At 41.1% G+C, this 15,275-nt stretch overlaps 1 protein-coding gene and 1 long non-coding RNA gene across 3 annotated transcripts; one reads left to right on the top strand and one right to left on the bottom strand.

Annotated features, from left to right (window-relative positions):
- Nucleotides 1-626: 626 nt before the first annotated feature.
- LOC130137101 (uncharacterized) lies at nucleotides 627-1,041 on the bottom strand. The gene is made up of 2 exons (XR_008815751.1): nucleotides 929-1,041; nucleotides 627-833 (listed from the first exon to the last, which is right to left on the bottom strand). It is a non-coding gene; the product is annotated as an uncharacterized LOC130137101 (long non-coding RNA).
- An 11,140-nt stretch (nucleotides 1,042-12,181) lies between these two features.
- On the top strand, nucleotides 12,182-14,456 carry LOC130134331 (aspartyl protease family protein At5g10770-like). Of its 2 annotated transcripts, none has more exons than XM_056307843.1 (3): nucleotides 12,182-12,390; nucleotides 12,924-13,352; nucleotides 13,512-14,456. In XM_056307843.1, exons 1-3 carry the CDS (start codon nucleotides 12,210-12,212, stop codon nucleotides 14,333-14,335), a joined length of 1,434 nt encoding a protein of 477 aa, XP_056163818.1. In that variant the 5' UTR covers nucleotides 12,182-12,209; the 3' UTR covers nucleotides 14,336-14,456. The 2 variants fall into 2 exon arrangements, with proteins under 2 accessions (XP_056163818.1, XP_056163819.1); XM_056307844.1 differs by having other exon boundaries at nucleotides 12,182-12,394; nucleotides 12,928-13,352.
- Nucleotides 14,457-15,275: the final 819 nt, after the last annotated feature.

Here is a 15,275-nt window from a genome sequence, read left to right as displayed (position 1 = left end):
ATAAATAGAGTCTGGTCCTCTCTTCACCCAAAAGAACGAATGGTTGTATTTTATCCTCTATCAGATAAGATACGTTAAGTGAAAAGTGGGTTAAGGGAGAGAAATCAGATTCCTTTGTTTTTTCCGTTTTTCTGCAACAATTATCTTCAAAGGGCATTGCTATTGATAAATGTATATCTTCATCTCTCTTATTGTGAAAAATCATGAAGATCTAAGATTCTAGATTTCACAATTTTTCTACATAAAAGAATCACATTATCACTTACAATTCATAATCGTGTTGTCTTCGTGTAGGGTCGCAAGAATTGGGTGAGCATTATCTCTTGTTCCTATCTCCTTCAAGAATCTTGTCGGCACAAAAACTTAAGTCGGGGAGCATGTCTCGGATCACTCCGAGTTCGCAAGTCATGCTCTCCTCTCTTTTTGGAACGTTGCCCAAAAGGCATGCACCCCAAAATCACCTCTGTTGTCGCCACTGCTGGTATTGCTACTATCACTTGATTGCCAGCATTTAATCACTAGCGAATGACGCGGAGCGAATGCCGAATGGAGTGTTGGAAGATATGCGATATCATTTGGATTGATATGCGATATCGTTTGGAATGATATGCAAAGATCAAGTGGGATTGTATTTGATTTGTAAAATATTTTATTTCCTGTATTCATTTATGCATTGTATTATAAATTTGTACATCGTGTATTGAGCAATATAGAGAAAATATACACTGAATTTTCTCCCAAAGCCATCTCTCCTTATCTTCGATCTTGCTTTCTTTTATGGTATCAGAGCGGCTTCGCTCCTGATTTAGCTTCCGTAAGTCCTCAACGATTGCCTGCCGAGAATTTGGACCTGAAAAAACAAGGTACCCTTCCGGCGAAGGAATCAAATTTTAAGCAGACGAAGAAAGGCTAAAGGCTACACACTTACCCTCATCATGAATCAGAAACAACCATCATCTTCGGATTCGTCTTCCCCAGAAGATGTTACGGATCAACATGCCTCGGAGGATGTTACTGATCAACATGCCTAGGAGGGAGTTAACCCACAAATTCCACAAACTCTGGATCCACAGACTATGTTTTCCGGAGGCCAGGCCCAGCCCTTTTTTTGGCAACCCTATCAGGCTCAGACAAATACAGGGCAGCTCCTACAGAGCCCGCCCATCGTGGGCCAGCCAATCGGGGGCCAGCCAATCGGGGGCCAGCCTTTCCAATGGATACCGAATCCATGGTACCTTGGGCCGAACCCAAATGCATCATTGCCTGGGGCGAGCCAAGAAAATGCCCAGCCCAACAGCGGCCCACCAGCCGCAAGCGGAGCGAGCCCAACTGAAGGATCTGAAACGATCAATGCAGGGGTATCAAGCGGGTCAGGGAATCCGGGTTTGGGTCAAAATCCCTACCCGGTTCTGCCACCCGGTTACTTGCCGTATCCAACGGCGTCCGTCACTGGCCGACCAGAGCCCGGCGACGTTCTCTACGTCTCCGCTGCCGATGGACCGGAGTTGCGGCTCATTAGCCACCTTCTCACGGGATCTGGAAATTACTCGATCTGGGCACAAGATTTCCGACGAGCTCTAGTGACGAAGGACAAAGACGGTTTCATAGACGGATCTGTTCCGATCCCAACTGACGAGAGAATGGGAAGACAATGGAGAAAATGCAACCAGCTTGTTAGAGCATGGATCGGGAACTGTATTAGCCCAGAAATAGCCGTCGGACTTCCCCCCACAAAAGATGCAAAGAAGATGTGAGATAATATACGAGAAATGTACGGGAAATTGGACCGTGCAAGGATTTTTTCTCTCACCCAGGAGCTTTCAGAGCTAAAGCAAGGGAATATGAGCGTAACCGCTTGCTTCAACAAGCTGTCGGCCCTCTGGAATGAGCTAGAATCAGTCAAAGAAAAGCTCGAGGGCCCGAAACCACGCTACAACAGTATAAGGCGATAAAAGACAGGGAGAAAATCACACGATTTCTCTTGATTTTGAATGAATCCTATCTCACCTTTAGATCGCAGATCCTCGCCATGGACCCGGTGCCACCGCTCGGACGCATCTTTCAACTGGCGGTACAGGAAGAGAGCCAATGACTCACCTCGCCGGAACATGCAAGGGGAGCAGAAAGCATCGCCCTCGCGACCCGCGGCGAGCGTCGCGAATCGGGTTCCAAAACCCTAGACCGAGAGAAGGAGCGGCGAGGGTTTGTGGGCAACGATCTGCAGCAGCAGATTAAAGGAAATGGGATGGACGGTGGAGATCGCAGCTTGCGATCTGATGGCTGGAAAGGCACCGATTCCATTAAGGAATCGGACGGTGGGCATCAAACCCATTCAAAGACATCCAACAATCCAGGCTTTTCGGGTGCACAAAAATTTTTCGGGCAGAATTTAAAAGGAAAAAAAATTTGTGAATATTGCAGGCGGCCCCATCACACAATCGACAACTGCTGGAAATTGCATGGTAAACCCGGGGAAAAAGGAAAAAAAGGAAAAGAATCCTTGCCTGCGGCTTATCAAGTCACTAGTCCAAATAATGATCAACCCATCACATATGGACAATATCAGCAAATTATGTAGGCATTACAAAAATTAGACACTTCCAATAAGGGAAGTAGTTTTTCAGGTATTACTCATTGCCTGATAAATTCTATTTCCAGAAATGCTTGGATAATTGACTCAGGGGCAAGTGATCATATTATCTGTGATAAGGGATTATTCTCCATTATTCATAGAAAATTAAGTATTCCTATCTCTGTGAAATTGCCGAATGGGAATGTTACTCATGTCACTACGACAGGGACACTAAATCTTAGTTCTCAAATCACACTAAAAAATGTCCTTTATGTCCCAGACTTCCAGTTCAACCTCATATCTGTGTCTAGAGCCTGTGAAGAAAATTCCTGTCGAAATTTTTTCGATTCTGATACTTGTTTCTTTCAGGCCCTTTCGACTGGCAGACTGATGGGCTTGGGTAATCTCTCTGAAGGATTATATTTTTGGACCAGCTTTCCCAGAAATTTCGATTTATCATGCATTCCTTTCAATAAACAATCATTGTGTAATTCGACTGCCAATGATAAAAATTTCCTTATGCATTCTAGAATGGGACATAGTGCCTTATTTCCTTATTCTCAATGTCATATTTGCCCACTTGCAAAACAATCTCGTATACCTTTTTCTCTTAGCAAGAGTCGTGCTACCGATATTTTTTCTCTAATTCACATTGATGTGTGGGGGCCATATCACACACCGAACCGTGATGGATCTCGGTTCTTTCTTGCTATTGTGGATGATTATTCCAGAGCTACATGGGTTTTCCTTATGCAGTCTAAAGCTCAAGTTTTCCATAACTCGAAGACATTCATTTCCTTATCAAAGACACAATTCGGAAAATCTATTCAACTCATCCGAACAAATAATGGAAGGGAATTCTTGAACCGTGAGTGCGACAATTTTTTCTCATCTCATGGAATTTTACATGAAATCTCATGTATTTATACCCCGCAACAAAATGGGGTGGTTGAGAGAAAACACCGCCATCTCTTGGAGGTAGCACGGGCGTTAAAGTTTCAAGCTTCTATCCCAGAAACTTTTTGGGGAGATTGCATGATAACGACGGCCTACTTGATTAATCAGATGCCATCGAAGGTACTCAATGGACAATCACCATTCGAGCTCCTATTTAAAAAAAGGCCAGATCTGGACCATTTGCGAATTTTTGGATGCTTATGCTACGCCACTTCTACAGGCCCTCGGGACAAGATGGGTCCCCGTGCTTGGCGATGTATATTCATAGGATACCCGAATCTACAAAAGGGTTATCGTCTTTTTGACACATCCACAGGAGAATTTTTTGTAAGCAGGGATGTCGTATTTCATGAAAACACATTTCCTTTTGAAGATGACTCCTCCAAGGAAGATGTACGGGTAAAAAACGCTCCTCATATTTTTTCCACTGAAGAAGAAAGTTTCGGGGATCCCACCTATGTTCCGACTATTCAAGGTTCTCCAATACCTGACATAGTTCCCACCGACGATGCTTCTCCATTATCAACATTGGAACCAATGGAAGACGATGCGACCACTAAAGATCTTCCATATGCCGAAGCATTATCACCTGTTATGGAGGAAACTTCACCCTCACCTCCAAGAGACCCTCCACGACGTTCCGGGAGAATCACACGTCCACCCACGTGGACTAAAGACTATGTCTGTGCTACTCACAATTCACCAGGTATTCGATATCCCATCTCAGCTTATGTTTCATTCAATAAACTCTCGTCAGAACATAGATGCTGCATTAGCCGAATATCTGAAGATCGGGAACCTTCCAACTATGATGAAGCCTCCACTGATCCACGATGGCAAAAGGCTATGGCAACTGAGTTGCAAGCCTTGATTGAGAATAACACATGGGAGCTTGTGCCACTGCCCCCTCATCGGAAGCCGATTCGGTGCAAATGGGTGTACAAGATCAAGTATCGATCAGAAGGATCCATTGAACGGTACAAGGCTCGTTTGGTGGCTAAGGGTTTTACACAACGGGAAGGTTTTGATTGCCACGAAACATTCTCCCCAGTAGCCAAAGATGTCACTGTCCGATCTTTCATGTCGGTTGCGGCATTCCAAAACTGGAATTTACACCAAATAGATGTCCATAATGCTTTCCTTCATGGTGATTTGGATGAGGAGATTTATATGGAGGTTCCTTAGGGCTTTCGGAGACAGGGGGAGGATAAAGTATGTCGTCTCCGTAAATCCCTATATGGTCTTAAACAAGCTTCCTGGCAATGGTATACCAAATTTGCGAACGCACTCATAGCTGCAGGATTCAAGCAATCCCGTTTTGACTATGCCCTTTTTACGTGGACAAAGGGTATGTCATCCATTTATTTAATGATATATGTTGATGATATACTTATTATGGGCAACGATGAAAATGCCATAAAGAGTTTCAAGCAGTATCTACATTCCACATTCCATATAAAAGACCTGGGATCACCCAAGTACTTTCTGGGAATTGAAATTGCCCGATCCGATCAAGGAATTTCCCTCAGTCAACGGAAATTTGTGTTGGAAATTATATCAGAAGCAGGTCTGTCAGGATGCAAGCCAGCTGTTGTTCCGATCGAACAGAATATCAAGCTGACCACGACGGAATATGATGAGGGATCTTCTCAAGAAGATGATCCCATACTCAAAGATCCAGCAGGCTACCAGAAACTTGTTAGGAAGCTCATATACTTGATTATGACCAGGCCAGACATATGTTATGCGGTACAGACGCTCAGCCAATTTATGCACAAACCAAAACAGTCTCACATGAATGCTGCACTGAAGATTGTCAAGTATTTAAAGAAATGCCCAGGACTTGGAATACTTCTTTCTAGAAAGTGCAACATGGAAATGACTGCTTATTGTGATGCAGATTATGCAACCTATCCAATGAGCAGAAGATCTGTCACAGGTTTTTGCATTAAGCTAGGAGACTCGTTGCTCTCATGGAAGACAAAAAAACAGCCGACTGTCTCACTGTCTTCGGCAGAAGCAGAATATCGGGCAATGGCGAAAACTACTTGCGAGATAATATGGCTGCGAGGCTTACTGCAAGATCTTGGGGTACAAATTAAGGGCCCAACCAGACTATTTTGTGACAATGATGCCGCTATCAAGCTTGCGGCTAATCCTATGGTGCATGAGAGAATGAAACACATAGAAGTAGATTGTCACTTCACACAAGAGAAGATTCAAGAAGGGGTAATTGAAACAAGAGGGATAGGAACTGCAGAACAACTCGCGGATGTTTTCACCAAACCCCTCTGTCAGAAACAGCACGCATATCTACTGAGCAAGCTAAGTGTCTTGGACATCTACAAGCCACCAGCTTGAGAGGGAGTGTTGGAAGATATGCGATATCATTTGGATTGATATGCGATATCGTTTGGAATGATATGCAAAGATCAAGTGGGATTGTATTTGATTTTGTAAAATATTTTATTTCCTTTATTCATTGATGCTTTGTATTATAAATTTGTACATCGTGTATTGAGCAATACAGAGAAAATATACACTGAATTTTCTCCCAAAGCCATCTCTCCTTGTCTTCGATCTTGCTTTCTTTCGTGGAGTAGAATTAATCTAGCAAGCAGCCTCGAAAACTCAAAGAATAGAGTATCTGGCACAGAGAAACATTTGATTCCCAAGTGTAGCTCCTCATTTTTGCCCTTTTTATATGTTTGACTAAACTTGACGACGGAATTGGGTTTTACTTGTCGAGAGCTTCCCGACAATGATCAATTTGTCGAAATCTGATGGTCAGATATGAAGATATCTCATCTTTGAATCTTGATTGTCCGATCTTGGAAATCCCAGGAGTTTCATTATTTTTCCGATTAGATGGCGCCCATTTGAAAGAAATCACGGGAAATGCAATATGAGATTTCTCTGATCAATTATCAATAAGCTTCATTCGTCTTTTCTCTAATCCTATGCATGTAGTGCCTGCAACGTCTAGTATCTCTCTATATCTTTACCACTAAAAACTTAACTAAGTTTAGTATCCTCTCTCCGAAGGAAAAATTTCCCAATCAGTCTTAAACATTTTGTAAGGTTCCCAATTGTTGACGCCTAACTTTTGGCTATCCCACTCAATCATTTATCGCATAAGTAAATATGGTTGACCCCTAAACAAAAATATCATTAACGTAGTTCGTATTTTCAATATAGGCACTAAGAACATTTTCATTTAGCAATAGTGTTCACAAAAATTGCATTTAAGTCGGTCTGGTCACAAATTGCCTTAGAATCAGCTTGCTGCATAGGTTTGAGGAGTGAGGCCCTAATCCTATTCAATTTCTCAAGAATAAGCCCATTTAATCTCAAAATTGATAAAATTCGACCAAGCCCATAAATTCCCCTATTATGGCCGAAACTCCCATGTGCAATGCTCTAAATTACGAGAGTTTATTCTCTAATCAAACTTGGAAAGAAAAAGGCATGTGATTTGAGAATTTCAGTCATATGGGTATAAGAGAGGAAGATATCCTAATTTCCTGATTGAATATTTGCTTCATCTAATTAGAAATCAGGTAGTAATCTGGGAAAACATGATATTTAGTTCATGCATAAGTAGAATTTAAAACATATTATTTCCTAGTTAATTTAGGTCATTACTATTCTAGTAAAAAAAAAATTTAGGTCATTACTGTAGAGGGAGAATTCCAAATAAGGGCCTAAAGTGCTATTATTTTCTCAAATAAAGGTTTGAAGTTGATGTTTTAGCAAAAAAAAGAGGGTTTGAAGTTGATCTTGTTTCAAATAATGGCATAAAGTAGCCATGTCAGTTTAAAAAAAGGGCTTGACCTCATTGGCTAGTCAAGGGCATTTTGGGTGCCGACCAAAGGCAAGGGTCAACCCCTCGCTAGAAGCGGGAGAGAGCTGCGACCCTCTCCCAAATCTAGACAAGGGTCGCCAGCCCTCGCCCAGACCGGGGCGAGGGCCGGCGACCAGCCAATGAGGTCAAGCCCTTATTTGAGACTGCCATGGCCACTTTAAGCCTTTATTTGAAATAATGCCACTTTAGGCCCTTATTTAAGAAAATGATGGCACTTCATGCTTTTATTTGAGACAATGTCTTCTTCAGGCCTTTATTTGAGAAAATGAAGACACTTCATGCCCTTATTTGGAATTCTCCCTTACTATAGATATAGGATAATTTCTTATTTCTAATTCATCAAGAAAATTCCAAAAAAAAAAATCATTAATGTCTCACGTAGATTACATTTAGCTATAGAATTAAGTAATAATTAGTTCTATAACGTCCATGTCACATATACGTCATTTAGAGAGTCATATATTTTTTAGGATTAATTCTCAATAAGCATTTCTTGTAGATAGCAATAATTAATTAGCGCTTCTCATGCATGTAGGTCACTATAAAAGGAAAATAAAAAAATGAATTAGCATTGCATCATTAAACCATTGTTCTTTTAATAAATAAAAGTCATCCGTTCATATTTAGTGTCCTAGGGTTGAATTCTCTATTTTCATAAAAGAAAACATAAAAAATAATAGTCACATAGTTTAGAATGCATGTCATTTAGGGCTTGACCTTAATTCATCAATGCATGTTAGATTAGGATGCATATAGGCATAACGTGTAGACAAAATTTGTAGCATTCCTGTTTTCATTGAGCGAGACGAAAACTATACTTTTGCATGCTTCATGCATCCAGTTTCTTCCACCTTTAATTTTATTTACTATTTTGATTACTAAGTGTTACTTTATTGTTTACATACCCACATGATCATCCATCACATGTTAGTGGTTTAGGATTAAAACCGACAAAGATTACATGTAAAACATTTTCAAAATAAAGAGAAAATGTACTGAAAGGGCGTTAGATGACTATAGCGTAATCAAATCCCAATATCCATGAATCTCTAGTTTGCATAAGTAAAATGCACTTTCGCATTTTATTTGGTTGTCTAATTGACCTATAACCGATTAGTGGTGGCTCCAAAAGGTAAGATATATTATGTGTTTAGATTAAGACTCTAATATGCGATTGGTATGGGCTTGGGAGAGTGCGTGCTCAGCGATGATACCATCTTTTTAATGAATAACCATTTGTGCCCACCTGATTGTCCATTAGCTTTCCTTTTGTGGTTTCCCTTGAGGAAGGTCGCAAAACCAATTCAATTCTAAATTTTCTAATTTGCCAATACAGTTCTAAACTTTTGCGCAAAATTTCAATATTGTCCTTCCAAGCAATTGCCGTTGGAAAGCACTAACGTGACGTCCAGTTGTCGCCGGCTACCTACACTACACGGCTGACAAACTAATGTGGACAACCCTTGATGAAATGACGTCTGTTACATAAGAATATGTCTATTTGGGTCGATCCATTGAGAATCAATCCATACAAACCCGATCCGATTCATCCGTTTAACAGGTCCACACACATGTGATATGTTCCCTTAAATTATAGTCATATTGTCTTGATCCCCAAGTCGCATAATGCCCATACTTTCAATCAATCCCATCCCATTAGCTTATGCTTGGGTTTCTGTGAATCGTTCCGCAAGATGATGATCCATGAGTGTTCCAATGAATTAAGTGGCTGTAATATTCGGGGAAAAGTGCCAAAAAAGTCCTAAATCTTTTGCGTTTGTACCAATTTAGTTCTAAACTATTTTTTGGTGCCAATTCAGTCTTAAACCTTTTGCATTTGTGCCAATTTAGTCCTCAACCTTTTTTTGGTGTCAATTCAGTCCTAAATCTTTTGTATTTGTGCCAATTCAGTCCTAAACCTTTTTGTCTTTGTGCCAATTCAGTCATTTTGACCAATTTTGGTCGAATTTTGCTGACATGGACGCCGGCCGGCCGATCAACGGAGCTGACGTGGACAACTTTTAATAATATTTTAATATTTTTTTGAATTTTTATTTATTTTGTTCCTTTTTTTTCTTCCCCTCCCTCCTTCCTCCAGCCGGTCGCCGGACCGGTGATAGGCCAAAGGCCAGAAGCCGGCGAGGACCTCGCCTGCCACTAGCGCGACCTCGCTAGATCTAGCGAGGTCGTGCCTCGCCCAGCCGCCGGTGAGGTCAACCTCGTCGGCCCCTGGCGAGGCTCGCCCTCGCCAGCGACGGCGAAGGCGAGCCTTGCTATGGCTGGGTGAGGCTAGACTTTGCTAGATCTGGCGAGGTCGTGCCTCGCCTAGCGGCCAGCGAGGCTTGAGCCCTCGCCAAAGGCCTTCGTCGTAGCCTCCGGTTAGCCTCGTCGGATCTTGGGCGAGGCCCAACCTTGCCAGATCTAGCGAGGTTGAGCCTCGCCGGCCGTTGGGCGAGGCACAATCGCGCCGGCCGTTGGGCGAGGCACAACCGTGCCAAATCCGGCGAGGTCGTGCCTCGCTTAGCCATGGCGAGGCTCGCCTTTGCCGTCGCTGGCGAGGGTGAGCCTCGCTAGTGGCCGGTTGCCGATCCGACGACCAGCTGGAGGAAGGAGGGAGGGAAAAAAAAAGGAAAAAAATAAAAAAAAATGTTAAATATATTATTAAAAGTTGTCCACGTCAGCGCCGGTGACCGGCCGATGTCCACACCAGCAAAATCCGGCCAAAATTGGCCGGAATGACTGAATTGGCATAAAGACAAAAAGGTTTAGGACTGAATTGTCACAAATGCAAAAGGTTTAGAACTGAATTGTCACCAAAAAAAAGTTTAGGACTGAATTGACACCAATGCAAAAGGTTTTGAACTTTTTTGGCACTTTTCCCGTAATATTTGTTATATTGCTCATTCACTTTTTTCTCGTTGTCTATATCATGTTCGATCCATCCGGTTACGTCATGGGTTCGGAATTAGCTGGTTCAGCAAATTAAACCGAGCTGAGTGATGTGAACTCGTGACTTGCGAGGCACCCGCCATTTGCACGCAAAGCACAATCCCATTCTGTCCCTAAAAGTTTGATTTAACACACCGTGAGATCGACGTCGTTCACTGGAGTTTCTTCATGGGGGCAAATGTGAAAGTGCTGATAATGTCTAGACCATAATGCCTTTGTGGGCTCGAACACTTCAATCTCATTGGTACTTTTGGAATCTAATTTGACGAGATTTACGTGTACGTGGTTGCACTTTATTCTCTATCAAGTCTTTCTATATCTTTCTTCGTTGCTTCTTGGATCGTTTCCCACTTGTTTTCACATTGGTCTCCATCCTCTTGTTCAGATTGTCACGTCGTCGGAGCATCTGAAGGTCTTTCGTCCCACACGACCAATTCATCTCGAAGGAGCTTGTTTCGTCTCGTCTTCAACCAGAGCGACACTTGCCGTTCACCAGGCAGACCCGTTTCGTAACCATGTCTTCTCTCCTATTCACGCATTTGACAAAACCCTCGTCTCGCTACGCTTACTTTGGGGCGCATATGTTGGTACTTAATCAATAATTACTCAATGATCTATCCAGTAAAGTATTGTTGGGCATACTATTATGTCCTAAAGTTTGAGTGGCATCGTAAAAAAAATAAAAAGGAATTTTTTGGGGCTAAGAAAGTAGTAATTCTAGAACGGGTGAATTGGTCTACGGTCTCCTTTGACTTCTTCTGTTGATCTCTTCAGACAATTGGCAGGCTCTCCTGCACAATAGTTGTTAATAATCTGTCTACAAAAGTAGAGCGGAGGGAGGCAACTACTGCCTTAGCCGCGTCTTCTTCCTTTAATAAATAATTACACCTACACAAAACGCGCCTAAATTGAGGAATAACGTAATGGAAACGGTCCGTGTACTTCTTTTTTTTGAACACATCCCATGTACTTCGCTACTATAACTTACCAAGGTGGTTCCGAAATATAAAAATAAATAATTAACTACTCGACATTCTACCCCATAAGCATCATAGCTTACATTGCTTTCCCATTGTATTTTCTCTTTAGGCTTCGTTGATTTCATAGAAAATGAATGATTTGGAACATATTTTTTTCAAAATTGATCGCTTATGTCGCTTGAAATAATTATCAATGAAAAATATTTCCACGATCAGCAATAATTTATGTTTGAACATTTTCGTGGATAATGAAATATTTTTCATTGAATAATTATTTCAAGTGATACCAGCAATCATTTTGAGAAAACTATTTTTCCAATCATTCATTTTCCACTAAACAAACGCACCCTTCAATTAGCATAAAATCACATAATGATACACGAGTGGACTCTATAGTTTATCCCCTTTTATTTTCTTTTGGGACGTATTTTCCTATAACTCTTATTAGAGGAAAATCCCTCAAACCATATTTCTAATTAGTAGTTACAAGTATAAACATCAGCCACATTTTATTTTGACTAAGTTTATATGTGAGTTACTATTGACCCATCAATAAGAAGTATGATTAGACTCTCTCCCGTCAGGGATCGAAGATAAACTTGTTAATCTTTAGATATTTGACCAGCTGTCGTGTTCGATAATTGTCGTTTATCAAGTCAAGGGGAGGAAGGAGACTAATTCCTAATGGTGGGTCGGTCCTTCAGTAAGTCATTAGAACTACATATAACATAAGACCGAAAAAAATTTATTAATATTAAAAGGATGACGTGTGTGGCTTTCTATTCTAATGCACGATTGCCGGTCGAAAAATCTTATATAAGAGGCTGAACGAGAGAGCATTCTTGGCAGAAACTTGTACATTTTACTTCCTATTGGTATCTGATCGATGGAGGGCTCATTTTTCTGTGTGTTTAAGAGGGTTCTCCTCTTCCTCTCTCTCCACGTCCTCATGACTTGCTTCATGCACCAAGGTTATACTTATGGAGTAGAAGGGAAGATTGCAAGCCACACTGTGTCAGTTAGCTCTCTATTGCCTTCTCCTTCTTGCTCACCTTCCACTACCAAAGGTGGGTCTCTCTCTCTCTCTCTCTCTCTCTCTCTCTCTCTCTCTCTCTCTCTCTCTCAAGTCATGCCTTGCACCAGTGAGTTACCATGGAATCCTTCTTATTTTTCACACAGATACTTTTGTTTGGTTCTGATCAAAGTTGGCTAAGTTGGCTTCACTTTAAACTGTTAATGAGGAAATTAAGAGGTGAGAGGGTGATTAGAAGAAGACATAGGCGGGTGATCCGTCTCTTTTGTGTTAGCTCGCGCCGATTAATTTAAATTGCATTTAGTCCGGGACTTGGTCATACAGTGATGGTGATCATATGGATTTGTCGCATTCAAGAAGCTAAGTCTTTTGATCCAATTGAATTAATATGGTTAGAAAATGAGAAAATAATTAAAGAAATGAAAGGAGAGAATGGGAATACATGTTTAAGAGGTTGGCCAGACCAAACCGAAGTCTTTGTTGAATGGAAAAAGGGATTGTTCTTTTGACCTGTGGTTATCAACTTACCCATCTAATCTCTCTTTCTCTCACATGACATGCTTTTAGCTAGCAACCGAAAGTCGACCATGGAGGTAATTCACAAGCATGGCCCATGCTCTCAGCTTGTTCAAGACCACAATCCTCTGAATCACACCAAAATCCTGCTCCAAGATGAATCAAGGGTCAAGTGGATCCAGTCCCAATCCTCCAACAGCAGCGACAGCCTAAAAGCTTCGGCAGTGGCCCGTCTTCCAGCGAAGTCTGGCATCACCATCGGCACTGGCAACTACTTAGTGACGGTCGGCCTTGGCACGCCAAAAAAGGACCTCACTCTCATTTTCGACACCGGCAGCCCTCTCACGTGGACCCAGTGCAAGCCTTGCGTGGGATCTTGCTACAGTCAGTCTGACCCAATCTTTAACCCATCGCAATCATCGTCCTATGCTAATGTCTCGTGCGGCTCAAAATCATGCTCTCAACTTACTTCCGTCCTCGGTAATATCAACTATGCTTTAGATACTTAATTCTCATGATGTCCATACTAGAATGTTCTTCAAGCGTAGATGAGACTTCTGTTTTTCAAAGTTAAAACCAATCACAAGAAAGAATAACCAGATGTAATTAAAGCAATGTGTTGTGCTTCTGGATCTTTAGGTGGTTCACAATGCAGCGGATCGACATGTCTATTTTCCATCCGATATGGCGACAATTCGTCTTCGATAGGCTTCTTCGCAACTGAGAAGTTGACCATATCGCCCACAGAGTTGATCGACAATTTCAAATTTGGCTGCGGTGAGAACAACCAAGGCCTCTTTGGCAGAGCCGCAGGGTTGATTGGACTCTCAGACAACAATATCTCCATCGTGGAACAAACTGCGGCCAAATATGGCAAGTATTTCTCCTACTGCTTGCCCTCTTCCACTAGCTCCACTGGACACTTGACTTTCGGCAAGGACAGCGGAGCACCGAGCTCAGTTAGCTTCACGCCGTTATCTATGGTCCCACAAAGCTCACAATTCTATGGAATAAGTATCGTAGGAATTAGTGTAGAAGGAAATCCTCTATCAATACCATCGACGGTTTTTTCAAGTGGAGGTGCCATCATCGACTCGGGAACTGTCATTACCCGATTGCCTCCAACAGCCTATAGCGCCTTGCGAACCGCATTCAGGAAAGCGATGGCAAATTACACGACAGGCCCGGCAGTTTCCCTTTTCGATACTTGCTATGACTTTAGCAAAGAGAGCATAGTCGTGATCCCATCGATAACATTCTCTTTCGCCGAGGGAGTAGACATCGATTTGGACCCTAGCGGGATATTTTACGTCGAGAGGGCCTCACAAGTTTGCCTAGCGTTTGCAGCGAATGGTGCTGATAGTGATCTGGTCATTTATGGTAATGTGCAGCAGAAAACGTTTGAAGTTGTGTATGATGTTGCTGGAAGAAAGCTAGGCTTTGGTCCAAATGGCTGTTCCTAAGATGGATGGATTAAAACGAAAGTTATTTATAGATATACTCCATAACAATTAGGAGTATACAAATTGAATATGTCATCATCAACTTTCGCCATTATTGATTAAACGTTTTGAATTTTAACAATTACATATCGAGAATAAAGGAAGTGCTATTCCTAGGCCCTTCTTTGGTGTCGTTTAACGTCGATCTTTGTGAGTTACAAATTATCAACATCGCCGATATGCAAATTTAGCTAAACATACATGTTGGTAAGCCACAAAAAGAATATATGAGTAGATTCTCAAAATAGTTGGTAATTTTTGAAGTAAAAATAAATGTTTGTTCTACTATAAATCAAGCGAAATAAAAGTTGCTAAGTAACTAAAATAGTTGATAACTCAATGTTGGAAAATGTTTGTAAATTAATCAAATTATGGTGTGTAATTCGAATAAAAGTTAGTAACTTCAACAAGGTTGGTGAGCCATTAAAAATACATATTGATATTTTATTGAAGTAGTTGGTAACATTGGAAGTATATATAAATTAAAAGTTTTCAAAACCATACAAGATAAAAATTGATAAATGACTTAAGATAGTTGGTCACTTAATGTTGACGAATTTTGGTAATTTCAAAACAAGTAAAAAGTTTATAAGTTACTATCATGAATTGGGAACATAAAAGTGACGACTGTTGTCAAATAAAATAAAATAATGTTGGTGATTTTGTATATAAATTAGTAATTTAACGAGTCGATAAGCCACTAAAAGAAATGTTGGTGGCTCAATAAAACAGTTGGTATTTTTGAAAGTATAAATAAATTTTGGTACTTTTCGAATTAAGCAAGGTAAAAGTTGGTAAGTAACTGAAATTAGTTATAGGTTATTTGGTAACTTGTGTGTGACGAATGATGGTAAATCAATCAAATTAATTTCGCATAGAATTTTGTAACTTCATGGTAAGC

Source organism: Syzygium oleosum, unplaced genomic scaffold, assembly GCF_021117445.2.
Source record: "Syzygium oleosum isolate NSW1041296 unplaced genomic scaffold, Sole_v2.1 Sole_v2.60, whole genome shotgun sequence".
NCBI classification, from domain to species: Eukaryota; Viridiplantae; Streptophyta; class Magnoliopsida; order Myrtales; family Myrtaceae; genus Syzygium; species Syzygium oleosum.
The sequence above is the reverse complement of the archived record's forward strand: the minus strand, read 5'-3'. Positions and strand labels throughout refer to the sequence as shown.

What these genes read in the sequence shown, in the direction of transcription:
- LOC130134331 (XM_056307843.1), top strand. Translation starts at nt 12,210, where the DNA reads ATGGAGGGCTCATTTTTCTGTGTGTTTAAGAGGGTTCTCCTCTTCCTC. An exon ending in CTCACCTTCCACTACCAAAG is followed by an intron (nt 12,391 to 12,923) that starts GTGGGTCTCTCT and finishes ACATGCTTTTAG; the next exon opens with CTAGCAACCGAAAGTCGACC. An exon ending in TCAACTTACTTCCGTCCTCG is followed by an intron (nt 13,353 to 13,511) that starts GTAATATCAACT and finishes CTGGATCTTTAG; the next exon opens with GTGGTTCACAATGCAGCGGA.